The sequence below is a fragment of the Elephantulus edwardii genome, unplaced genomic scaffold (genome assembly GCF_000299155.1).
Source record: "Elephantulus edwardii isolate Elephantulus edwardi_28Jun2011 unplaced genomic scaffold, EleEdw1.0 scaffold00065, whole genome shotgun sequence".
NCBI lineage: Eukaryota > Metazoa > Chordata > Mammalia > Macroscelidea > Macroscelididae > Elephantulus > Elephantulus edwardii.
In genome coordinates, this window is record NW_006399815.1 from 9,684,123 (window position 1) to 9,711,292 (window position 27,170).

The 27,170-nt window shown below is 38.1% G+C and overlaps 1 protein-coding gene across 1 annotated transcript; it reads left to right on the forward strand.

Moving 5' to 3' along the window:
* Positions 1 to 26,425, forward strand: ZCRB1 (zinc finger CCHC-type and RNA binding motif 1). Its single transcript, XM_006888191.1, has 7 exons — positions 1 to 84; positions 8,667 to 8,695; positions 16,465 to 16,576; positions 16,908 to 17,015; positions 24,770 to 24,882; positions 24,967 to 25,042; positions 26,294 to 26,425. The coding sequence occupies exons 1-7, from the start codon at positions 1 to 3 to the stop codon at positions 26,423 to 26,425; spliced, it is 654 nt and encodes a 217-aa protein (XP_006888253.1).
* The last annotated feature ends 745 nt before the right edge of the window (positions 26,426 to 27,170 follow it).

Here is a 27,170-nt window from a genome sequence, read left to right on the forward strand (position 1 = left end):
ATGAGTGGTGGACTGGCTCCAAGTAAAAGTACAGTGTATGTATCCAACCTGCCGTTTTCCCTGACAAACAATGACTTATACCGGGTAAGTTGGATTAGTATATTTATGAATAGGATTCTATTTAAGGTACCCACCCCAGCAGGTCTTCAATCATTGGTGTTAAATGCTTCAGACCTATTATTAAGATGATTTTTAAATTCAGGTGGAATGGACTGAAGACAAATGTTGGTTCCAGTGAACTTGTTTTCATTTTCTTCAGCCTCAGTTTGAACTTGGACATGACTAATTGATTCCATAGCCTGAACCTATCCTCATTTTGGCTTCTCATATTGAGCATCTCCACAGATACTCTGATTCCTGCTCAGCCCATCTCATGAAGTCCATGTGTAAAGTTGTTTTATGTTTTTTTTAAAGGTATTTACAATAAAGAAATCATTCAAAGTACAAAATTCAGTTATTCTGTTTCCATCCTCATTCTCTTACCAAGTCTATACTTTCTGACTACCAATCCTTCTTCATTGTTCTACATTGAACACCAATGACTGAAGACGACCAGATGAGTTGTAGGATGGCATCAAGGATATAATCCATTAAGAAAGGTAAAGGTTACTACAAAGAAAGAGGGGAAAGAAATACACAAAAGGGATGTTAGAGGAGACTCTGAAAATTATACTAGAACACTGAAAAGCCAAAATAAAGGAAAGAGGCACTGAAGTAAAATAATGCTGAACAGCAGCTTTCAAAGGGCAGCTCGGAAGACAAAATAATAGAACAGAATGTGCAGAGAACTAGAACTGGAGAATGAAAAGGAAGAACCCAAAATTTCTCAAGCTAAAAGAACTGAAAAGGTCAAGCCATGAGTTGCAGTACTGAGAGATGCTATGGGCACAATCTTGAATGATCCAAAAAGTATCAAAAGAAGATGGAGAGAATACACAAAATCATTATTCCAAAAAGAATTTGCTGACACTGAAATATTTCAGAAAGATTCTCACTGCTGGGAGAAGAGATTGATGTTTTTAACAGTTTACAGCTTGCTCGGCTCCACAATCAACACTCTTAACACCAGCAGTCAGGAAATCAAATGACTAATTGCACTGGAAAAATCTGCACCTCTCCAGAGTACTGAAATGCAGTAGTGCCAGTGTAAAGACTAAGATGTGCCTGATCCAGGCCATGATCCTCACAGTTACTTACTATGCACCAGTGAGCTGGATAGTGACAAAGGATGACAGAAGAAGAATTGATGCCTTCAAGTTGTGCTGGAGAAGAGTCTTGAACAGACCATGGACTTCAAGAAAATAAATAAGCCTGTTTTGGAGATGGTGAAACCAAGTTTCTCCTTGGAGGCTAGGATTTTGAAGCTCCATCTCACGTACTTTGGGCACGGAGAGACCAGTCCTTGGAGAATGATGTCATCCTGGGAAGGGAACATGGACATTGCAGTAGAGGAAGACCCCAGATGAGATAGATTAATACAGTGGCTGGGGCAGTGGGGGTTTGTCAGAATTAGACTGTCTCAGGACAGAGCAGGGTTCAGAGCTGCTGTACATATGGGTCACTATGGGTCACAGGTGACTTGATGGCATATAACAACAAACATACCATATGATCAAAGCCAGTGGTAACAAAGAAGTTCAAGCTGAACTGAAGGCATTGGCAAAAAATAAGGTCCTTAACATGCTCACCAGTCAATGCCAGGAAATTTGAAGGACAGCTGCCTGGCTAAGTAAAAGTGCTTATGTTTGTTCCCATTCCCAAGAAAGGTGATTGAACAGAATTTAGAAATTATTTAACAACATCATTAACACATATGCAAGCAAAATACTGCTGAAGATCATTCAAAAATGGCAAGAATAGTACATAAACAGAACTGCCAGAAGTTCAAGCTGGATTTAGAAGAAGCCTTGGCACCAGGTATATCACTGTTGAGGTCAGATGGCTTTTTAGAGAAAAGAAGAATAGCATAAGAGTGTCTTTTTATGCTTTATTAACCATACAAAAGCATTTTTACATCAACAATTTATGGCTAACATTTAGAAGAATGGGAATCCCACAACACTTGTGTTCATGCAATAGCTGTACCTAGATCAAGAGGCTGCTGTGCTAACAGAACAAGGGAGTACCACATGGTTTATTTTAAGAAAGGTGTGTGTCAGGGTTGTATCCTTTATCCGTACTTATTCATTCTGTATCCTGGACAAATGATTCAAGAAGCTAGACTCTATAAAGAATTTGGCATCTGGATCAGCAGAAGGCTCATCAGTAACCTACATTATGCAGATGACACACCTTTGCTTACTGAAAGTGAGAAGGACTTGAAGTGTTTGTTGCAGAAGATCAAAGATTACAGCTTCAGTATTGATTGCCTCTCAACCAAAGTGAAGAAAACAAAAATTCTCACCCCTGGATGAATAGGCAGCATTATGATAGATGGAGAAAAGATTCAACTACTGTCAACAACTTCATCTTGTCTGGATCCACAATCAACATCCTTGGTACCAACAATCAGGAGATCCAGAAACAGTGTTCAAGGAAAGGACAGCGTTAAAATCTGGTGTTCAGTCTACGGCCATACCACCCTGAAGTTTCTGCTCCCCGAGTTGGTGGAAAACGCTAAGGAGGCTCATAAGGCTTAAATAAAGATGGAGTTGTAACTCTAAAAAAAAAAAAAATCTGGTGTTCATAGTGTTGCTGTGAGTTAAAGGGTTGGCAGTTCCCATCAACCAGCCACTCTGCCAGAAAGAAGATAGTCCCCTCCCCTAAAGATTTAAAGGCTTGGAAACTGATGGAGGATTGCTGTGCACTGGAACTGACTCCATGACAATTGGTTTGATTTTGGGCAGGGGTGTTGTATAGCGTATAACATGTTATTTATAAACACAGAAGACACTGAAACTATATGAAATGGAAACAACCTGTGATGGGCCAATTTTCCTTACTTGACTCCCACAACTGGTAGGGTGACGGAATTATTTTGAGGAAAGGGTTAATGACACTGGGATTAGTGAGGAAAGGGATCAGAATAATGGAGAGGGGAAAAAACCTCTCTCCCCCACCACCTTCTCTTACTTCTTTACCTTACTATTAGGTGCTATCAAGTATAGTACAACTCATGTTGTTGTTGTTATGTGCCATCGAGTCACTTGCAACTCATAGCGATCCTAAGTACAACAGCCCTAAACTCCGCTCTGTCCTGTGCCAATCGCACTGTCTCTGACACTCCCATCCCGATTATCCCAGTCACTGAATCAATCCACGTCATAGAGGGCTTCCACTCCTGCGCTGTCCCTCCACCCTCCCAAGCATGATGTCCTTCTCCAAGGACTGGTCTCTCCTCACAACATGTCCAAAGTATGTTAGACGGAGCCTCAGAATCCTTGCCTACTAAGAGCCACCTGGTTTAACCCTTTCCAGGACGAATCTGTTTTCCTAGCAGTCCATGGTATTCTCAATACTCTTCTCCAGCACCACAGCTCAAAGGCATCAATTCTCCTTCTGTCCTCCCTGGTCATTGTCCAACTCTCTGATGCGTAACAAGTGATTGCGAAGACCATGGCCTGTATCAAACACACCTTAGTCTCCAGAGAGATACCATTGCTCTTCAGTACTTTAGAGAGGTCCCTAAGAGCAGACTTTTCCCATGGCAATGCGCCTTTTAATTTCCTGGCTACTGGTGCCAAGAGTGTTGACTGTGGAGCCAAGCAAACTAAAGCTGTGTACAATCTCAATCTCTTCACCATCCATCCTGATGCTGCCAATTGGTCCAGTGGTGAGAATCTTTGTCTTCTTGACATTGAGCCTCAATCCATATTGGAGGCTACAGTCCTTGACCCTCTGCAGCAGGTGCTTCAGGTCCTCCTCTGTTTCAGCATGCACAACTCATAGTGACCCTAATAACAAGAGATCTGAACCATGTCCTATCCTGTGCCATCTTCATCATCTCTGATATACTTGAGCCCATTGTTGCAGTCACTATGTGACAGTCCATCTCATTGAGGGTTTACCTGTCCTTTGCTGCCCCTCCACATTTCCTAGCATGATGTCCCTTTCCGAGGAATAGGCTCACATAACAACATGCCCAAAGGATGTGAGATGCAGCTTTACTCTCCTTACCTCCAAGGAGCACTCTGGGACTTTCTCCAAGATATTTCTCTTTGTTCTTTTGGCAGTCTTTGAGATGTTCAGTGTTGTTCTCCAGTGCCACAACTCAAGAGCATAAATTCTTCCTCTGTCGTGCATATTCACCATCCAACTCTCAGACACATAGCAAGTGACAGAAAAGAGCATGGTCTGAATCAGATTCACCCTAGTCTTCAAACTGACATTATTGCTCCGCAGTAATTTGGAGAGGTCCCTGACAGTTAACTTTACCAGTGCAATACATCTTTACCTTAGAAAGAATAAGATTTATTGTACTCATCTTGTGATGAGAAGTTGAGAGAAATGGGATGGAATGTCATGAATCCTTTTTCTCCCATATACCCTCTTCTAGCTGCAACTTTATATAGCAGAGAGAATCTACTATCTGTGATAAAGAGAAACTGCATAGGTGAAATGTGGTGCTTGGTTAACTTGACTCTCAAAGAACTGGGGAAAGTAAGTTTTAGTTTCCTTCCTCAGATCAAAATAGATCTTTAATTTATTGAACACTGACATGTGCTATGTCTTAGTCCAGATATTAGACATGTAAGCGAATAAGCAGATTAAAGATATTTCCCAGTAGTAGGGAAAAAATACGCAATAGATTCTGGGTTGTCCCCAACCTTGCCAGATGTGTTTTGAGCCTCCCCTTGCCCTGCTCCACCAGCATTCACATCTACTCCCACCTACTCCATTCAACAACTATCTCCCCTATCCAGCCCTTGATGTGATGGCCCTATATATCAGTTTTTCTGGCTTCTGTGATTCCTAATGCCTCAAGCTGCTGCCAGTTTCTTCCTCTAAGTGCAGTATCTCTTGACTTCAGGAGTTTTGAACTTCTGCTCCAGGACTGCCTTCTTGTGCATTAGGACATCTTCTCTGTTTATGCTACAAGAGTTTCCCAGTGAAGGCTATAAATAAATCCTATAGATTTAGTATATAAAGTTGTCTTCCTGGCCTGAGGGCCAAAGGCCCACAGGGCCCCAAGATTTGAAGGCTGGCTTGACCCAGGGGCTTCTGGGATTTGTAGTTATTTGTACCTGCATGGTATGGGGTGTCCTCTGAGTGACTCTGTGCCACACTTGCTGTGTCCTGGCTTCTCCCCGCTGCCCCCGCACTGCACTCTTTGTGCCAAGATTTGAAGAGGGTGAAACCAGCCTGTTCCTTGGAGGCAAGGATTCTGATGCTTCATCAGGCATACTTTGTTGAGACATGTTGCAAGGCGGGATCAGTCTTTGGAGAGGGACATCTTGTGTGGGAGGGTCGAGGAAGACCCTCAATGAGATGGACTGATTCCATCACTGGGGTAATGGGGATGGGTGTGTCAGACAAAAAGGTTGGCAATACATAGAGCAGGTTTTAGGGCTGTTGTACTTAGGGTCACTATGAGTCGCAAGTGACTTGACAGCACATAACAACAATAACAAGTGAACAAGAGGGCTCTGGTCTTGTAGTCCATAGAGAGAAGTACAGTGCTAACCCAATGGCTGTACTTCAAATTTGCTTGCTTCTCTGAGGGAAAAAGACAAACTCCTGTGCGATTTCAAGTCCCAGTAATCCAATAGAGGGTCAGCTATGTGTCTCTTCCAATTCAATGAGTGAGTTTTGAGTAAATGAACACATAGATAATAAGCTCTTGGAATTCAAAATAGTGGGAGAAACAGTAAGTGATATGAGTAAATCTTTTAAGGAATTATATGTTAAGGAAAATAGAGTTATTAAATGTTAAATAGGGAGGTAAAAAATTTTTAAGGGTGATTAGAAAAGCCCTCATTGAGAGAATATTTTTAATGAAGACCTGAATGAAGTAAGAGCTGTGCATAAAATCTAGGGCACAAGTATATCAGCAGAAAGTAAGTTAAATAGAGAACAAAAGGGTAGACAGAGGTAAAGCCATCCAAAGAGAGGAAGAAGAGCTTTTTGGATATAAACAGACCATAGTAAAGACTGTTTGATTCTGAATGAGAAGAGAAGCAAAACAGAAAAAGGAAATAATAATATCTGCATTTTAATAAACTCACTTTGGCTGCTATTTGATAATAAACTTAAATAGGAAGCGGTGGGTACAAAGGGGCAAATACAGAAGCAGCAAAGAAACCAGTTAAGAAGCTCTTGGCAGTGGTGAAAGCAAGAAATGACAGAGATTTGGTTTTTCTCTTGATGTGTTAGGCTGCTAACAAAAAGATCAGCAGTTCCATTTCCAACAGCCACTTCATGGAAGAAGACGAAAAGTCTCCTCCTATTTATAGCCTGAAAAACACAAAAGAGGGTTACTTTGAGTCAGTGTCAACATAACAGTGGAATTCATTTTTGGTTTTCTGTTGTCTACATGTTTTGCCAGGTGCTGTAAATGTAGAGGGAATTGGAACTTTCCACCTAATAAGAAGCTCACAGTCCTATCTGATAAACCATCATGCCACCTTTTAGCCAGCTTTTATTGAGGCCTATTAGATACTATGCAAGTAGTAGGCATTTTCATGTATTTAGTCATCAAACACTTTCTAAAGATGTTGACTCTTAGGTGAGTTTTGAAAGACAGTAAGTAATAAAGGAGAGAACTGAATTGCTAAGACACTGGCCACTGGAAAACACAAAAATGCCAAAATAGGAGAAACTGATTTATTCAGAGACGAATATTTCTGCATAGCTTACACAGAGGTCACGGCGAGAGCTAATTCAGGATCTAGCCCAAGTAGCATTCAGTATTTTATCCAATATGTAGTAAATGATAAAGGAGCTCTGGTGACCTAGTGGACAGGAAGTTAAACTGCTAACCTCACATCCACCATGGTTTACAACCTCTGGTCACCCCATGGAGGGCGAGCTATAAATTGCTTCCAAATACTAACAAAGTTGAAGTCTACTTAATAAATACTCATTATTACTAGACATCCTTGTAAGTACTGTGCTGACAGGCCCTAAGCACACTAAACTTAAGAGTAACAAGGATAGAAAATTGTTGCTGGGCTTTTTTTTTTTCCTAGGTGGATAAACCTGACAGAATAACTAATGGAATATGGAGACTGAAGAAATGATAACTATTTCATTATTTAAACTTTATGTTTTGGTTGATTTCATGGTTAGTAATGACCTGAATGCAAGATGTGGTAGTGACCAACATTGCATATCATAAACTTGAGTTACAAGTGGAGTATTCAGTAATCAAAAGAAAACAGGAGATCTGAAAGACATAAGATATAGGTAATAATTCTAAATTTTACATTTAGAAATGTACTATGCCCTGGTGGCACAGCAGGTTAAGTATTCGATTGCTAAGCAAAATGTCACTAGTTATTTCAAAAGAACTAGCTACTCCTTGGGGGGGAAGTAAGGCAGTCTATTTTCATGAAGTTTTATGGAAACTGTTTGGGGCAGTTTTATTCTGCGCTATGAAGTTTCTGTGAGTTGAAACTGACTTAGTATGTGGTGGTGTTAGTGGTTGTTAGAAGCCGTTATAACTCATAGCAACCCTATGAACAACGATCTCAGTCCTGTTCTGTCCTGTGCCATCCTCACAATTTCTGACATAATTGAGCCCACTGCTGCAGTCACTGTGTCAAGCCATCTGGTTGAGGTTCTTCCTCTCTTTCACTGACCCTTCATTCCACTCATGTTGTCCCTCTTTCCAAGGAATAGCTTTGCCTCCAAGGAGTACAAGGCAGTACCTTCTATAAGGTTTGTCTGTTTGTTCTTTTGGCAGTCTGTGGGATTCTCCAACACCAGCACTCAAAGGCATCAGTCAAGCAGCAGTAGGTAATTTTAGTTAATTATTTATGGGAAAGAGTACTGGATATGTAATGGTTAGTATATGTAGCTGCTAAATGAAAGGTTAGCCAATAGCTAGTCTGGTGATCTGTTCCTATAAAGAGGTACATCCTAGGAAAACCTACTAGGCATTTCTACTCTGCCATATTGCTGAGTCCAAGCCAACTAGGCAGCACACAATAATCCTTAATGAAGATAATTACCCAACAACTGGGAAGAGTGAAAAAGTCAAAAGACTCTGCAGACTGCCAGCATCTATGGACTATTGAATGAAGATGAACCTGTGAGACATCAAGATACAGCCAGAGAAATAGAAGCAAAAGCACCAGTTACTGTAACAATAGCAAGAAAGAGGGTTTCAAAAAGATAAGAGAGGTCCACAGTACATATGAAGAGATAAGATAAAATGAGCACAGTCTATCTCAGCGGGAGTAATAGTTGTCATGGATTATACCAGAAAAACACAGTGGTGGCCCAGTGTGTGTGCCTTGTAGAGAGCACACATGTAGAGTGTTGTTTTCTTTCTGTCCCCTATAGTGGCAGACAACTAAAACCGTATCAAGTATATAAAGATAAAAACAGTGAGATTATTATTAGAATTGAAGCCCCACCCAAAAAAATTGTATTTCCTATACATTTTTATTAGCCTGCCTAGAAGCTAAACATTTTCACAAACTTTAACATAAAATGTGGTCAGCACATGTAACTTCAAAATGTAATTGTTTTGTGATTTTACATCGTATGGTCTTTTGTTTCAGATATTTTCCAAGTATGGCAAAGTTGTAAAGTAAGTATTCACATTCAGTTTTGAAACCTCACTTGTAAGTTCATCTGAATTTGCTTTCAAATAAGGTAGAAGTAGATTTACCATTTTGTTGCTATAGAAAAGATATGTGATATAAGGAAAAAATAATACTACTTTAACATTTGTATGTATACTTTCAAGGTTTTTCTGTATGCATAAGTTAAAACACATGTAGACTTTTTTTTAAAAGACTCAATTCATTGCATGCAATTTTGTTGTCTTCTCACTAGAAATATGACACTTCATATTTAATAATTACATTATATTTCATCATCGTCATTATTTCTATATTTTTGTAATTTCTTAACATAATACAAAAAATTGTAGTGTTAAGGAACTGCGTTGCTACTCCAAAGGCATGCAGTTCAAATTCACCAGCTGCACTGAGGGACAAAGACAGGGTATCTCCTCTCATATGATTTATAACCTCTGAAAACCTGTAGAACAGTAAACTATGCATCTATTCTAACTTAATGGCATATAAAAAACAAAAAACCACATAAGCAGACAGAAGCTCTTTTCACCTGATGAGATTGTTGTTAGGTGCCATCAAGTCAACTGCAACTCATAGTGACACTATTTGAATAACAGATTTGAATCTTGAACCATCTTCATCTCCAATATGCTCAAGGCCCATGGTTACATTCACTATTTAATCTTGTTGAGGGGCTTCCTCTTTTTCTGACTCTTCCACAACAATTGTTGTTGTTATTTTTGTTGTTTTGTACCATCAAGTCGGAACTGATTCATAGCTGACAGATAGCAAGTTTCCAAGGTAATAAAAGTAAAGCAGTGGGAATTACCTTCAGATTGGCAGCGAAGCTTCTTACCAGTAGGCCACTAGAAAGGCCACCTTTCAATTAGGAAACTAAAATTTGATGTGCACATTGAAGAATGAGTAAAATTTGAATAGGCAGAAATTGAGAGGAAAAGAAAATAGAAGCTCTGTAAACAGAGGTACCAGTTTGGGGAATTTGGAGCCATGGTACATGAGCACTGTAGAGTTTATTTTAGCTGGAGCTCAGAGTTTGAGTACCAAGGAGTGAGTAGTGAAAGATAAGGGAGGTGAGAACCGTAGATTTTATGAACAAAAGAATGGTGTGACTTTATATATTCCTTATGAAGAAGACTCTTCCATAAGTACATTAAAGTAAAATGGGCTATTGAAATAATAGTGATACCACAGACAAGAAAAAAGTAGCAGGAATGGAAAAAAAAAAATATGAAAGAAACTAGAAGCTAAGGATGACATAAAAAGCTAGCACTTATTCCAAAATAGTACTTTAAATAGGTACTGAAGGAATTAAGACTTCAACTAACTTTCACAAGCGAATGAGTATTATGAAGAATTCTAAAAAGTTAAAGCAACATTCAACTTGATATTTCTTCAGTACTTCTTTTAAAATCTTTCTGCATCTTCTCACTAGCTATAGCTATAGTAGCTTTGAAGATAACTAGTATAAACTTAAGCCTTCTTGTTAAGTATTTTATTTTGCTCAGTACCCTTTTATTTGCTTATTCTTCCCTTAATTATTTCACATATGCTTCCATTTTAATGAAAGAAACCATCCCTTTTTCTTTATATGGTAGTATCCTTTTACCAGGTTCATTCATACAAAGTCACTGTATATGTGCCTGTCTTGCTTATCTACCACTGCTGTAACAAAAATAGCGCACACGCATGGCTTCAACAAAAATTTATTCTCTCATAGTATAGGAGACTAGAAGTCTAATTCAATGTCACAACACTAGGGGGAGACTTTCTTTCTGTGTCTGTTGGTTGTAGGAGTTTCCCAGTATCCAAAGGACATGCTTTGCTTTCATAATGGTACTAAGGTGCCTCCTCTCTGCTAATTCTCCCCTCTTTTATTTCTTATAAAAGGTAATACAGGTTCCAGATGTGAACATGCTTATGTGTATGTACAGGGGGGGAGGGGAGGTGTGTGTGTACACAATCTGTTTTTTACTCCTTTTAGCATAAATTACAAACATCATTGCCTTTTACTCTAAAATACTTCCAAAATATGTTGTTCTTAAGTTGGAACTGACTCATAGCTGACCCACATAGAGGTTTTCAGAGTTTATAAATCACACAGAAGGAAACTGCCCGTCTTTCTCCTGAGAAGCAAGCTAGTGGATTCAAACTGTTTGCCTTTGTGTTGGCAGTGCAACTGCTTGAACTCCAGAGTCCCTACTTCAATGCTTATTTCCAAAGAATTATTCTCTTTATGTAGCTATGGTATGATTATCAACTTTTATGAAGTTTGACTGATTACAATATTTTTAACAATTCTATGCAAGATTCTGCTGAAAATTATCCAAAAACACTTCGAATAATATGTCAACAGAGAACTGCCAAATGTGCAGGCTGGATTTAGAAGAGGTCATGGTACTAGGGATATTATAGCTAAAATTAGATGGATCTTGGCAGAAAGCAGAAAATACCAGAAGAATCTGTGCTTCATTGACTATGCAAAGGCTTTTGACTGTGGGGATCACAACAAGCTATGGCTCACTCTGAGAAGAGTGGGAATCCAAGAGCATTTGATTGTGCTGATGTGAAGCCTATACTTGGACCAAGAGACAGTTGTCAGAACAGAGCAGGGAGACACTGCATGGTTCAAAATTGGGAAGGGTGTACGCCAGGGATGTGTCCTGTCTCCATACCTTTTCAGCCTGTATACAGAACAGATCATCCGGGAGGCTGGACTCTATGAGGAGAAATGTGGCATCAGGATTGGTGGAAGAATCATCAACAACCTGCGTTATGCGGATAACACAACCCTGCTTGCTGAAACTGAGGAGGACCTGAAGAGCTTGTTGCAGAAGGTCAAGGACTGCAGTCTTCAATATGGATTGAAGTTCAACATCAAGAAAACAGAGATTCTCACCACAGGGCCAATTGGCAACATCAGTATGGATGGTGAAGACGTTGAGATAGTTAACAGTTTTAATTTACTTGGTTCCACAGTCAACACTCTTGGTACCAGCAGCCAGGAAATCAGGAGACAAATTGCATTAGGAAAGTCAGTTGTGAGGGACCTCTCAAGAGTACTGAAGAGCAATGACGTCAGGCTGGAGACTAAGGTGCGCCTGATGCAGGCTATAGTCTTTGCAATTACGTGCTATGCATTGGAGACTTGGACAGTGAATAGGGATGACAGAAAGAGAATTGATGCCTTTGAGCTGTGGTGCTGGAGAAGAATGTTGAATATACCATGGACTGCTAGAACAAACAGGTTTGTCCTAGAGTGGGTGAAGCCAGAATGCTCCTTGGAGTCAAGGATTCTGAAGCTTCGTCTGACATACTTTGGGCATGTTGCAAGGAGGGACTGGTCCTTGGAGAGGGATATCATGTTTGGGAGAGTTGAGGGACCGCGCAGGAGAGGAAAACCCTCGATGAGATGGATCAATTCCGTGAGTGGAGTGGTGGGAATGAGTGTTTGAGATGGCGAGGTTGGCATAGGATAGAACGGTGTTTAGGGCTCTTGTACATAGGGTCGCTATGAGTTGCAAGTTAACTCGATGGCACATAACAACAACATACATGTTCTGATTTTGTCATTTGACTTACTAAAGTATTACATAGAATGTTTCCCATCTGTGATCAGGCATTGACTTAGTTTTGCTATCTTTTTGGCTTCCTTTAATCACCTTTCTATAGATTTTGTTTCTTATAATATTGACATTTTTAAAGAATATAGTACCCCTACCTTTATTTATCTCATTTTATGATTTACAATTTATTGATGGTCTTTGCCTGACCTACTTTTTGTCGTCATTTTCCAACTCTAGCTATGGCTTCATATTACTCTATCATCCCTTTGCATTCTGCTATGAACAAGGGCCCTCTTCCCTATTTATTAATCTATTATTATCAGTGATTACTGGGAGCACAAATGGTTAAGCATTCAGCTGCTAACCAGAGGTCAGCAGTTCAAACTCACCAGCAACTCCACAGAAGACGTGGTAATCTGCTCCCACAAAAATTACAGTCTAGGAAATCCAACAAGGCACTCTGCCCTATATGGTTGCTTTGAGTACCAACTGCCTTGACAACATATACACACAACTTTTGTTATTTTAAAAACATGAATTTCTGCTTTTTTGTTTTATTTACAATTTATCACTAGTTATTTTGGCACTCAGTTTTCCCTACATTTGACCAGTGAAAAATCCTGTAAGCTGGCTCCTATATAACATATCCTTTCTTTTGTCTTTCCTTTTATTTGTTTAAGCTGTCCATTATTTTCTGGTATAATAAAAAGTGCTAAGTGCAACTTGTACCTATTTAGCCCCAGCTTTAGAATTAGCCATTTCTCCAAGAAGTCTTGTTAAACATTGTTTTGTTTTTTCCTTCTTTTTATTAATGTTAATGAAAGTGTACAGAGAGTTTAGATGTCCATTAATTCATTGTTGTTCTTTTTTTTTTCATTGTTTTATTTTAGTTTGGTGAACATTTACAGAACAAAATAATTTTCCCTTCGACAATTACAAAACTACATACATGGAGTTTTGTTCCATTACTTGCAATCTTCTCAACATTAAGAGCACTCTCCATTTTCTCCCTGGATTCCCTATTTCTGTTTGCCCATCTTTCCTACACTTCCTGCCTTCTGAACTTTACTTTGAAGTTAGAGAGGTTCTTCTGATCTACTAAGGGTGCTTGTTCTGGGAAATACCTTACTCACTGAAATTACTATTTACATTGTAGACTTATCCATTGTTGGTTGAAAGGTGAATTCCAAAAGCAGGTTAAGTTCCAGGTTTGAAGGACAGTAGTAACAAGGATTCCACATTCGGTAAATGTGGTCTTTTTCAGCTTTGAATTTTGTTCTACTGGTGAGTAATGTGGACCACCAGAAGTTTCTAAGACCAGAGACACCACTTACTACATTGTGATGTAGTACAAACACACAGAGACACCAATTAACCTAATCATCTCCCAAGACTATGGTCATACTAAGGTTTTAAACTCATTAAACCTATCTCAAGGGCTATTTTATCTAAGACTAATGCCCTTTTTGAATGTAGACATTCCTGAATGAATATTTTTGTGTGTGTGCCTTTCCACTTAAGATAGCCTTTTTGTTTATTCATTCCGTCCTCAATAACTTATGTAAATATAAAAATAAGTTCTTTATATGTTGTTGTTATTCATTGTTGCACTTTTTTCCCTGCCCACCCCGTTCCCCCAATTCACTCTTCTCTTTGAAAAGTAAAAGGAAAATTCTTTCATTGTTATACAGTCCCTCCCCCCAAATTCATTGCACTATGCAGCCTTCATTCTAGACCTAATTATATATCTAATACCTAATTATATATCCCTTATAAACAGTACTGTCCCTCATCTGTTTCAGTGCACTATACATAATTTATCCCCTCTTTCTCAGTCTCCCCCCAACTCTAATGCAGACCTCTTTTATAACAGTGGCACTATGCACTATGTTTGATGTAACTAGTGAAGGCCCCAGGGCTTGGAGTGTTTAAGGGGTCCTGAGAAAGAGGATGCACTTATCTCTTTCCTTGTCATGTAGGTATGTTGGGTATTGTGGCTAAGAACGAGTTAACTGATCAGCAGATTCTTTAAAATTCTGCAACATTTTATATTCGGTAAAAGAAAATAATTAGACTCTAAAATCTAGAAAAATAAAACCATTTAAGTAATTAATTTTCCTTTCTGTCTAGAAAGGAATACCCTATTGGGTTGGGTTGGGTTGGGCTGGGTTGGGTTGGGTTGGGTTGGGTTGGGTTTGGTTTGGCAAAACAGAGGAGTTAGTATAAAAGAGGAATCATGCCTGTTGTTCAAGATTCCACTATCTCAGTAATCTCTTTATTTCATCTTTTAATTTTCTGTCTGCAGTCCTACTAAGATAAAGAACTGGTAAGACACTGCACAGCACTGTTGTTATTATTGTTATGTGCCCTCCAGTCACTAGCTACTCATAACAACCCTGTGTACAACAGCTCTGAACTCTGTTCTATCCTGAGCCAACCTATTGTCTCTGACACATCTACCCCCTTCACCCCATCACTGAATCCATCTCATGGAGGGTCTGCCTCTCTTGCACTCTCCCTTCACCCTCCCAAGCATGATGTCCCTCTCCAAGGATTGGTCCCTCCTTGCCCAAAGTATGTCAGATGAAGCTTCAGAATCCTTGCCCCTGAGAAGCAGCCTGGTTTCACCCTTTCTAGGACAAACTTGTTTGTTCTCCTAGCAGTCTGTAGTATATTCAGTACCCTTCTCCAGCACCACAGCTCAAAGGCATCAGTTTTCCTTCTTGTCATCCCTAGTCATTGTCCAGCTTTCTGATACATGGCAAGTAATTGCAAAGAGTGTGGCCTGGATCAGGTGCACCTTAGTCTCCAGAATGACATTGTTGCTCTTCAATAATCTGGAGAGTCCCTGACAGCAGATTTGCTCAATGCAATTTATATTTTGATTTCCTGGCTGCTGGTACCAAGAGTGTTTGTTGACTATGGAGCCAAGCAAACTAAAGCTGTAAACAATCTCATTCTCTTCCCCATCTATCAGGAAGCTGTCAATCGGCCCAGTGGTAAGAATCTTTGTTTTCTTGATGTTGAGCTTCAATCTGTATCAAAAACTGCAGTGTTTCAGGTCCTCCTCAGTTTCAGCAAGCAGGTTTGTGTAATCTATATAATGCAAGTTGTTAATGAGTCTTCCTGAAATCCTGATGCCACATTCCTTCTCATAGAGCCCAGCCTCCAGGATGATCTGTTCCACATATAGATTGAAAAAGGTAGGAAGATAGGACACATCCCTGGCATACACCCTTCCTGATTTAGTAACATGCTGTGTTTTTCCTTGCTTTATTCTGATGACTGCCTCCTTGTCCAAGTGTAGGTTTCACATAAGCACAATCAAGTGTTATATATAGGATTCCCATTCTTCTAAGAGTTTGCTACAGTTTGTTGTGATCCACACAGTCAGATGCCTTTGCATACTCAAGGAAATACAGATAGACTTTCCTCTGGTACTCTCTGCTTTTGGACAAGATTGGTTGAACATTGACTATTATATCCCTAGTGCTACGGCCTCTTCTAAACCCAGCCTGCACATCTGGCAGTTCTCTGTAGAGGTGCTGTTCCAGTCATTTTTGGATCATTTTCAGCAGAATCTTGCTTGCATCGATAATGATATTCTTCGATAATCTCTGCACTCTGTCAGGTAACCTTTCTTTTGGATGGATCTAGAGGACATAACTCTTGAGTAACCATCACAGAAAGACAACTATGGCGTATGAGACCACAATTATAAAAAGTTAAGGAAAAGATTTACACACAGAATCATTCTTGGATAGTTTCCAGGAATGAGAAGGAGTGGTTAAAAATTAATAGTTTAGTTGAGTAAAGGGAATGGTAATAGGTAAATATGAGGTTGATCAGACATGGTAATTCTATTAATCAATTAATGTTATAAAACAAAATGTGTACAAATGATAGAATTATAAACCAATATGATTTGTAAGCTTTCAAATGAAAAATAATTTTCTACAATAGAGACAATGAGAAAGGGAAAAAGGGTTTGATTCATCAGGTAATCCTATTTCTTTCTTCTTGATTTCCCATGACTTCAGATAGCTGATTTGCTAAATGAATTTATTTCTCTTACTCTGTACATTTTATTACATAATACTTTTTAAAAAGCTTTGCTTTTCTATTAATATATATTTATTGCTGCCTCTTTTTTATTTTTTTTAATTTTTGTTAATATTTGTTTATGCTTTAAGGGTTACTATAATGAAGGATAAAGATACCAGGAAGAGTAAAGGGGTTGCTTTTATTTTGTTTTTGGATAAAGAATCTGCACAAAACTGTACCAGGGCAATAAACAACAAACAGGTAAGCTATTTTTTCCCAAAATTTTTAATCTAAACATTTTTGTGTCCACCCTGGCCAAATATATGGAGATGCCAACAAAAATGAGGATAGTAAGTCTGATGGATAGCTTAGAGAAAACAAGAAATCACTGTATAGGTTTCCCAAGTTTCTAGCAGAATTCAAAAAATATGAGTATTTCAGGGTAAACTGTATCACACCTGAGTATGAAACCTCTAAAAATAAGCAAAAATGTAAACTGTAATTGAAGATTTGGAAAAATAGAGTCAAATAACTGTAATTTGACATTTCTATAAAGTACATCCTTATTCATGTAAATATTTTTCTGGCTTAGTTATTTGGTAGAATGATAAAAGCAAGCATTGCTATTGACAATGGAAGAGCAGCTGAGTTCATCCGAAGGCGACACTACTTTGATAAATCAAAGTGCTACGAATGTGGGGTAAGTAAACCCTAAAATTTAATGGAATTTTCCATATTTTTTAACAAAACTTGACACTTCAGAAATAGCTTCTGCAACATTTATGATTTTTCTTTTAAGATATTTTTATTTGGGGTTTGTTGGTGGTTGTTTTTTTTCCTCACAAAAACTTCTGACTAACTGAAACTGTGTTATGAAATCTGTTTTACTTTCATGGGCTGAATTTTATTCTCACCCATGCCTTCCCTCCTCAAAAACATGCCTCAATATGATTAGTTCATGATTCTTAGTGTTGTGTGCTTATCCTCCATTTGTGATCTGGTGGACCTTTCCTCCTTTTTATGAAATCCTGTAAATCCTAACCTCTATTTGTTAACACAGCAAGATCAGTATGGGTGCATTTTAATGCACATCCTTGAGTTACCACACCGCCAAAACTCACTGCTCTTCAGTCAGTTCTCCCATACAGTGATGCTATAGGGCAGAAGAACTATTCGTATGTTTTCCATGGCTTTAAATCTTTCCAGAAGCAGACTCTTCTTTGTCTTTCTCCCATAGAGCAGCTGGCAGTCTGAAACACTCAATTCTTCAGATAGCAGTTGAGCACTATAACCAGTGTGCCAACAGAACCCCTAATTAAATCATACCCTTACTTGAATCACTCCTTTTATATTAAAAAAGAAGACGGTAGAGAGAGAAGGAAGGAAGTAACAAGAAGGAACCTCTGCTATCAAAAAAGAAGAACTACAAGGGGAGCATAGCCATCCTTTGGTCCTGGTGTCCTATACTGAGAACTGCCTCTTTAGACCCAGAGGAAGATGAGTGCCAAAACACATGAGATTCTCCAAGGAATATCATGCCCACAGATGTTGAAAGGAGACACAGACATTCCCCTAGAATTGACAGAGAAAAAACATGCCTTCCTTTGGTGCTGGCTCCATAAACTGAAATTTGTAGTCCCTCCTAGTGGCAAGAGGTTGTGCTGCCAACCCAAAGGCAAGCGGTTCAAATCTATCAGCTGCGCCACAGGAGAAAGATGGCAATCTCCTCTCATGTAATTTACAACCTCTGAAAACTTGCTATCAGTCAGTTCCTACTTGACAGCCCATAAGACTCTCTCCTAAACTGGGGGCGGGGGGCAGGGGGCAGATATTTCTACTTATTTAGCCTTCCACTTGTGCTATTTCTATTGGAGCAGTACTCAATGAACAACTCTGGACACATCTAAGTAACTCTAATTGAAACAAGTATATAAAGATCACTGTCAAAAAAACAAAAATTCTCACCATTGGACCAGTAAACAACATCATGATAGGTAGAGACTGAAACTGTCAATGACTTCATCTTACTTGGTTCTACAGTCAGTATACATGGTACCAGTAGTCAGGATATCAGGAGAGTATTGCACTGGGAAAGCCAGCCATCAGGGACTTCTCACATTATTGAGGAGTAATGATGTCAGTTTGAGGACTAAGGTGCTCCTAATCCAGGCATGGTATTTTCAGTCACTTAGTATGAGAGTTGGACAGTGAATAAGGATGACAGAAAAAGAATTGATGCCTTTAAGCTGATGTTGGAGAAGAATACTGACTATCCCAAGGACTGCCAAAAGAACAAACAGCTATGTCTTAAAGAAGGTGCAGCCAGAATGCTCCTTGGAGACAAACTTGATAAAGCTTCATCTTATATACTTTGGGTATGTTGTTAGGAGAGTCTTTCCTTAGAGAGGAACATGATGCTTGGAAGGGTAGAGGGACAGAAAAAGAGAGGAAAACCCTCAACCAGATGGATTAACAATGACTGCAGCAGTGGGTTCAGGTATGTCAGAGATTGTGAGAACGGCACAGAATAGTATTCAGATCTTTTGTGAGGATGGCACAGGATAGGGTTCAGCTCTGTTATTCATAGGGATGTTATGGGTTTTATTTGACTTGTAAAGATCACAAGTATTTTCCCTGACATCTGAATTTTTGCGTGTTAGGTTAAAAAGTTTTAAACTAATTACTTACATATTTGCATCTCTCTTTCTCATTACTGTTGAGCTGAAACCAACTTGACCCAACAGTAGGCTTTCAGAGGCTGTAAATCACAGGAGGAGATTACTTATCTCTCTCCCTTGGAGCAGCTGTCAGATAGTATCTTGAAAGGTTTTAGTGACACGTAACTTTAAATAGTTTCTGTAACTTCTTAATAGTGTTCAACCATCTGCATTCAATACAAACAGTATTTTGTGAGCAGGGTATTGACTGGAAATTTTTTATTTTCTGTTAGTACTGCTAATCTTCTATTGAAATATCCCCAAATTTTCTTATCCAAGTTATCATCTTCCTCTGTTTGTCAGTTTAAAGACTAAGGTGTGCCGAACTTATTTTCAGTCATGTTACATACATGTGAAAGTTAGACAGTGAATAAAGACCAAAGAAGAACTGATTCCTTTGAGTTATGGTTTTCGTGAAGAGTAATATATATGCCATGAATTTAAAAAAAAACAAACACAAACATCACAGTCTTGCAAGTACAGCCAGAGCACTCCTTAGAGGCAAAAGAGAGATTTTGTCTTACAGATAGGTAAGACTTTACCTCACATATTTTAGGCATGTCCCTCGAGAACAACATGCTCAGAGGGTAGAGAGAGGGTCAGTAAGGGAGAAGAGGTTCAGAAGATGGATTAACACAGTGTCCACAACAATGACCTTGTTGACTGTGAGAATAGTGCAGAATCAGGCAAGATTTTGATCTGTTATATAGAGAGTCCTTATGAGTTAGAATCTATTCCATACTACCTAGTAAGTTCTCATCTTCGTTTATCCTGTAAAACTAAGAAATAAAGCCACAAACAATTTTCTACATGGCCCATGATGGTAGTAAGAGAACTTCAATCTGGATTTTATGGCTGTCAGTTTGCAGATTGGTTGAAATAAGAAGAAACAGAGGCCAACTTTACTACTAGTGAGTTAGAGAAAGGATCACAGAGAGAAATTGACCTGGCTACAAAATTAAGTAAAGGATACAAGTCTTTATCTCCACTATTATTCCCTGCCCACCAAAAGGCAGACAGGTGAATCAAGTGCAAGTAAGACCTTAAGTACCTAGTAATTTACAACTCTTGTGAATCTAAAAGTAACTGTTGTAGAAACTGTTTAAAGTCCTGAGTGTCATTTGAAAAAAGAAAAGGGGTAGGGTACCTAAGGTCAAATTAATATGGATCTTCATGTTTACAGTTATTGTCATATACTGTCAAGTCAGAATCAACTCATAGCTGACCTTCCAGCAAGTTTTCAGAGGCTATAAATCACTCAGGAGGAGACTGCCCATCTTTCTCCCTTGGAGCAGCTGGTGGAATTGAACCATGTGCTTTTTGGTTGGCAGTGCAACTCCTTACTAGACCATCAGACCTCCCTTTATAGTTGCTGTTGTTATGTGCTATCAAGTTACCTGAGACTCATAGCAACCCTGTGTACAACAGCCCTAAACTCTGCTCTGTCCTGTGCCAATTCCTATTGTCTCTGACATATCTAACCTCATATCTAACCTCATATATTACTCCAGCCACTGAATCAATCCATCTCATTGAGGATCTTCCTCTTGTCCCTCCACCTTCCCAAGCATGATGTCCCACAGACTGGTCCTTCTTTCCAACATGTCCGAAGTATGTCAGTTGAAGCTTCTGAATTCTTACATCCAAGGAGCAGCCTGGTTTAACCCTCTTTTGGACAAACCTGTTTGTTCTCCTAGCAGTCCATGGTATATTCTTTTCCAGCTCTACAGTGCAAAGGCATTAATTCTCTATCATCCGTAGTCATTGTCCAGCTTTCTGATACATAGCAAGTAATTGCAAAGGCTATGGCCTGGATCAGGTGCAGTCTAGTCTCCAGAATGACACAGTTGCTCTTCAGTACTTTGAAGAGGTATCTGACAGCCAACTTTCCCAGTGCAATTTGTCTTAATTTCCTTTCTGCTGATACCAAAAGTGTTGACTGTGAGAGAGCTATGGCAGTCTAGTGGCAAGAAACTGTGCTGCAATCCTAAAGACTTGCAGTTCAAATCCACCAGATGCACTGCTGGAGAAGGATGGGCAGTTTCCTCTGTGCTAGTCAGATCTGATTTGACCATACAAAAGAAGTGGGGGGTGGGAAAGAATGTTGATTGTGGATCCAAGCAAACTAAAGCTGTTAACAATCTCAATCTTTTCACCATCTAACATGATGCTTCCAATCGGCCCAGTGGTGAGAATCTTTGTTTTCTTGATGTTGAGCTTCAATCCATATTGAAGCTGCAGTCCTTGATCTTCTGCAACAAGCACTTCAGGTCCTCCTCAGTTTCAGCAAGTAGGGTGTGTCATCTGCATAATGCAGATTGCTGATGAAGAAAATATTAAATTTTCTCTGAAATAATTAGTGAATCTGTTAATCTGTCCATTTTTGTTTATGGTTGCATAAGTTTGTTTTATCCATTATGCTTTGTACATTTCTAAATTTCTTTAATTACCCCTTAAAAATCGGGAAATGTTTCGGAAAGTTTTGGGGTATCTTTTTTAAAATAAAATTTTCTATTTTATGCTTATTTGCCTACAAAGTTCATATATATTGTTTTTCACATTGGATCTTTCCCCTTTCCTTTACCCATCCCTCCCTCTACCCATTAAATTGTGCCACCTTATAATTACCCACTGCCCATCATCACCCCTCTTCTACCCTCCCTCCCCTGCTTGGATCCTCATACACATCTTACTAGTTACTTTTCTACAATAATTATAAAGTATTTGTCTTTATGAGACTGAATTCACTTAGCATATTGCTCTCCATTCCCTCCTATATTAGGTAGTAATTTATAGAATCATTGTCTCTTTGTGCTGCATAGTATTCCACTGTGTGAATGTATCATAATTTCTCAACCCATTCTATTGTGGTTGGGCATTTTGGGCTGTTTCCATGTTCTTGCGTTGACAAATAATGCTGCTATGAATGCTGGTATACGCGTTTGTGTTTGTGCCTCAGTTCTCATTTTCTCAGGGTATATTCCAAGCAGTGGAATAGTTGGTTGTATGGAATTTCTGTGTCCAGCTTTTGAGGAAGGGCCAAACTGTCTGTCAGAGTGGTTATACCATTTTACAATCCCATCAACAGTATATAAGAGTATCTGTCTCTTCACATCTCTGACATTTATTACTTGCTGTCCTGTTAACCTTGCTACTACTACTGGGTGAGATGGTATCTCATTGTGGTTTTGATTTGCATCTCTCATATTGTCAGTGATTTTGAGCATTTCTTCATGTGTCTGTTGACCATCTAAATGTCTTCCTCTGTGAAAATTCATTGCATGTCTTTTGCCCATATTTTAATGATGTCATCAGTCTTTTTTCTTGTGTAGGCCTTATAAGATTCTATAAACTTTTGATATGAGACCCTTGTCTGAGATGGTATTGCCAAATATTTTTTTCCCCAGTCAGTAGGTTTTCTTTTCACTCTGTTGGAAAATGTTTTTGATGGGCACAGGGATTTAATCTTTAGAAGGTCCCATTCATCAGTTTTATCCTCTCCTGGTTGTGTATTTCTCGCTGTATTTGTCAACCTTTTCATACCATGAGCTAGTCCTTCTAAGCTTAGTCCAACTTTGTCTCTTACGATCTTTATGGTTTTGGGTTCTACCCCTAGGTCTCTGATCCACCTTGAGTTGATTTTTGAGTATCATGTAAGATGTAGATCCTGTTTCACCTTTCTGCAGATAGTAATCCAGTTTTGGCAACACCATTTGCTGAAGAAGTTGTCATTTCCCCTTTCTATATGTTTTATCTTTGTCATATATCAATTGACCATAGATAATTGGATTAATTTATGGGTTCTCAATTCTATTCCATTGATCTATGTCCCTGTTATTGTACCAGTACATGCGGTTTTTATTATTACAGCTGTATAATAGATTTTAAGATCGGGGTGTTCTGTGCCTCCCAATTCATTCTTGTTTTTCAGAAGTGTTTTGCTTATTTGAGGTCTCTCATCTTCAAATAAACTTACCAATTGCCTTTTCTATCTCTAACCAAAGTTATTTTACTATTAAAACTCTTTTTAATGGGATATGTTAATTTTTTTAGTATATCACTGTTCAAAAATATTAGTTGAAAAATGTATCTCCAAGATTCTATCTACCAGTCCCCTGAGTATGACAGTTCATCACCAGTAATAATAAACCTCCTACATTCAGCTATATATTTATTTCCAGGTGTACAAAGTACAGTCAATTTGTATAAGTACCGCAGGCTAACAGATTGCGCCACTAGAGCTCCCAAAGTACAGTCTATTTGATGCTTTGTCAAACATGCTTGAAAAGAATCATTATTTTCTCTTCCTTGGTCTCTCATACACCCCCACTGTCATGCATAATAACTTCTTAAATGTATTTTACTGAGTAATGTATGGATTAGGAAGCACTGGTGGCCTAGTGGTTAAGAATCTGCACTTCAGTCCTGAAGGCATGCGGTTCAAATCTGCCAGCTCTCTGTGGGATTAGCAGTCTCCTCATGTGTGATTAACTGCTTTTGAAAACCTGCTGCAGGGTCAGAAATAGGTTGGTTCTGACTCTGTCATATACAACAATGTATGGATTATTTCAGAGTTCTAAGGATTTACAACTCAAACAGTATTCATAGCTCATTATGAATAACAGTCTACCCTAGCACTAGCCAGCAGGATATATACAAGCCACAGAAAGTAGTTTTACTTTTTCTAGTAGCCACATTATGAAAATATTTAAAGACAGGTAAAAATTAATTTTAATAAATTTTATCTAACACAGTATATCCAAAACTTTATTATTCTTTTGATCAGTATTATAAAATTATTAAGATATTTTTGTTTTCCTATGAAATCTTCAAAGTCACCTTACCATGCATACCAATAAGACTGGTTTTTCTTCTTTCTGGGGAAGCAAAGAAGACTTCATTGCCCGTGGGGAACACTGACAGAGACCACAGCCTCTTAAGGGTCAGGTTTCTCAAATGCAAAATGTTCTCTATATAGACTTACAAGATAGTAGTAAGGTTCTCTTTTTTATTGGCTAGTTTTACATTGTGACTGGTTAATCCTTTTGGGCAAAGGAGCTATTTATTGGTCAGGTAGGTATGCAAAGAATAAAGTCATAGGTTAGTTAAAATTCCCTCATTAGGTTACTGGGCAGCTAATCCCCTGCTGCTGGGCTGGTAAGACTGGCTACTTTTTAAATCATTACATATGATTAGCAGCTATCATAACAGGACAGTAAAGGTCTAACCCATTGATATAAAAGGAGCAAAAGGAAATTAAGACTCAGTTAAAAAATTAAAAAGTTAAAAAATCTTAACATTTTCAGTTTATTTCTAAATAATATATCTAGTAGAAATACATTTATATGTATTTTATGAAATAATAGCATGTTTACATTTAGATTATATGGTTTTCTTAATTATTTAATTGTTTTTAGTCTCAGACCCTGAGATTTCAACTTTAAAATGTTATAGGGAAGAAGGATGCTTTCACTTTTTTTAGTAAAACCTGTAAAATACTTACTAATTATTTAGTAACTTGTTTGGAGTTATATTATCATAACCTCTTTATTACTAAAGTAATAAATTTTTATTATTACTTTATTATTATTGTGTAAATTTCCAGTATGACAGGAACTTTTTTTTTTAATTGTAAAGCCTCTTTTCAGGTACTGGGCAAGTTTCTATTAATAACAACCACAAATTTAGGTTTTACTGGCATGTGTTGTTTTTTTTTCCTTTCAAATGGGAAACAAAGGAAAGTGGTCATTTAAGTTATGCCTGCCCTAAAAATATGCTTGGAGAACGTGAACCTCCAAAGAAGAAGGAGAAAAAGAAAAAGAAGAAAATCCCTGAACCAGAAGAACAAATGTATGTATATCTGCGCTTACTAATAAAGACATTATCATGTTGCATCTGTATTCTGAGGTTGACAACATTCTCTTTTTAAATTAGTGAAGACTTAGAAGAAAGTGAAGATGAAGGGGAAGATCCTGCCCTTGACAGTCTCAGTCAAGCCATAGCTTTCCAGGTACTAAAGAATTCTTTTTAAATGGTATAATGCCATAGCTGAGTTGGCTTAATGATTTGTGTTCTTTTTTTACTTCATCAATCATCTCCTCGTGGCAACCTTTGCCTTTCCACTTCACTTCAAAAACTTCAGGAAGCAGGTTAGAGCATGATAATACATTTAGCGTCTTTTTTTTTTTTTACCATTAAAGGTCCTGATACAAGCATATGAAACATTTCTGGAAAAGGGTATACAGATCTAATTTTATGGAGCCAATTATTTTATGTTAATGTGGTTGGTAAATTTTAAAAGCATAGATCAATCTGTATTTCTTTTTAGATGGTTTAATGCCTTACTGGGAAAGCTCTGATGGCCTAAGGATAAGGAGTTGCACTGTCCAACCAAAAGCAAGTGGTTCTAATCCACCAGCAACTCCACATGAGAAAGATGAGCCATTTCCTCCTGAATGATATACAGCCTCTGAAAACCTACTGGTTCAACTATGAGTTGATTTTTGACTTGATGGCATTTAACAATAGTGCCTTACTACATAGCATTTCCACTTCCAGCAAGGATACCAAGTAAATTTCATTTCAGGTGCCTGTTAATTCGTAGAAATTAATTAGTAGAAAATAAGTTTGATAACATTATAAGAATAGGATAAAAGGTAGCAAAGGACAAAAAAAAATAAATATCAACACTCAAGGTCGCTATGAGTCACCTACAACTCAATGGCACTTAACAACAGCATAGAGAGAGATCACTTGGCCTGGTGGACAGAAAGTGCTGCTCCAAGCCACAGGTGGGTGTCTCTAATCCATGGCCCTCAGGCCTATTTTTAATTGTTTTTGGTCAAACATTCTTCTAGGTCATATAGCCCTAGTCTGTCTACTTGATGTACAGAGGTTAGTAACACATGGTTGCTGTGAAGCTGAACACTGTGACACTAATGTGTCAAATGAGAGAATGGTTACCCATGATGGACAGTGTTTGGTGGAGCTCCCCGATTCAAACAAGCTTAGAAGCAGGAATGGCATCCACTTCCAAAATTGCTTGCCTCCAGAAACCCTATGAACTTGGAGAGAGGATGAAAGTTGTACAAGTGTCCAGGTCTTTTGTTCATAGGGTTGCTAAGAGTTGTCTACAACTCAACGGCACTTAACAACAGATGGAGTAAAATTTTCTGTCATGGACATAGGACAGGTGGGGAGTCATGGCACTTGTGTGTTTTTGCCAAACAATGTTAAGCAAGTTCCTGGTTTTCTGTTACAGCAAGCCAAAGTTGAAGAAGAAGAAAAAAAATGGAAACCAAGTTCCATGAACCCTTCAACATCAGAAGATTCAAGACGCCCACGGATAAAGAAAAGCACGTATTTTAGTGATGAGGAGGAACTCAGTGATTAAAATATTTTTATGTAAATATCATTACAATAAATGTAAAGAGAACTAAGTTCAGTTGGGGACTAAAGATTACTTTCTGAACTCTGAGCATAAGAACTCCTGTCACCAATTGGATTTTTTTTTTTTTTTTAAAATAGTTTATAGGAAATAATGTTAAAGTCTATCATGTTTCTATCTGACCTCAACAGAATAACAGAAATCAAGATCTGTTGTACATGTTTAGCGATTTTTAAAAAGAATATGAAAACTTTACTGTTGTTTTAGTAATGTTATTGGCACCCCCCCAAAAAAATTATTACAAAGATTTCTTTAGGAAGTTCAATATAAAAGCTGAATTCGCATCACATTAGTTCATATGAGTTCTTCTGAAATAAGTTTAATCTTTAAAACAAAAACTTCCTAAAATCCGGGGCAGGGGAAATGCTAAGTTATTATTAAAATTGCAGTGTGTTACTAAAAACTGTTATTGTAAATAAAATTTCTAAGATAATTTTGTTTTTTAATATGGGTGTTTTGTCTTTTTATTTCTTTTAGCTTTATATCAATGTGGATAAGTTGTAAACACCTGTAAAATATAAATTAATTCTGAAAGGCTTAACCAGATATAGTGATTACCTTCCTATTCTGCTTTAATACTAACTTTTATTCCCTATAATCAACTAGACACAATTTTTTCCTATTTATTTTCATATTTTTACACATATTGCATAAATAATGTACCTTTTATTGACTATAAAATAATGAGAAA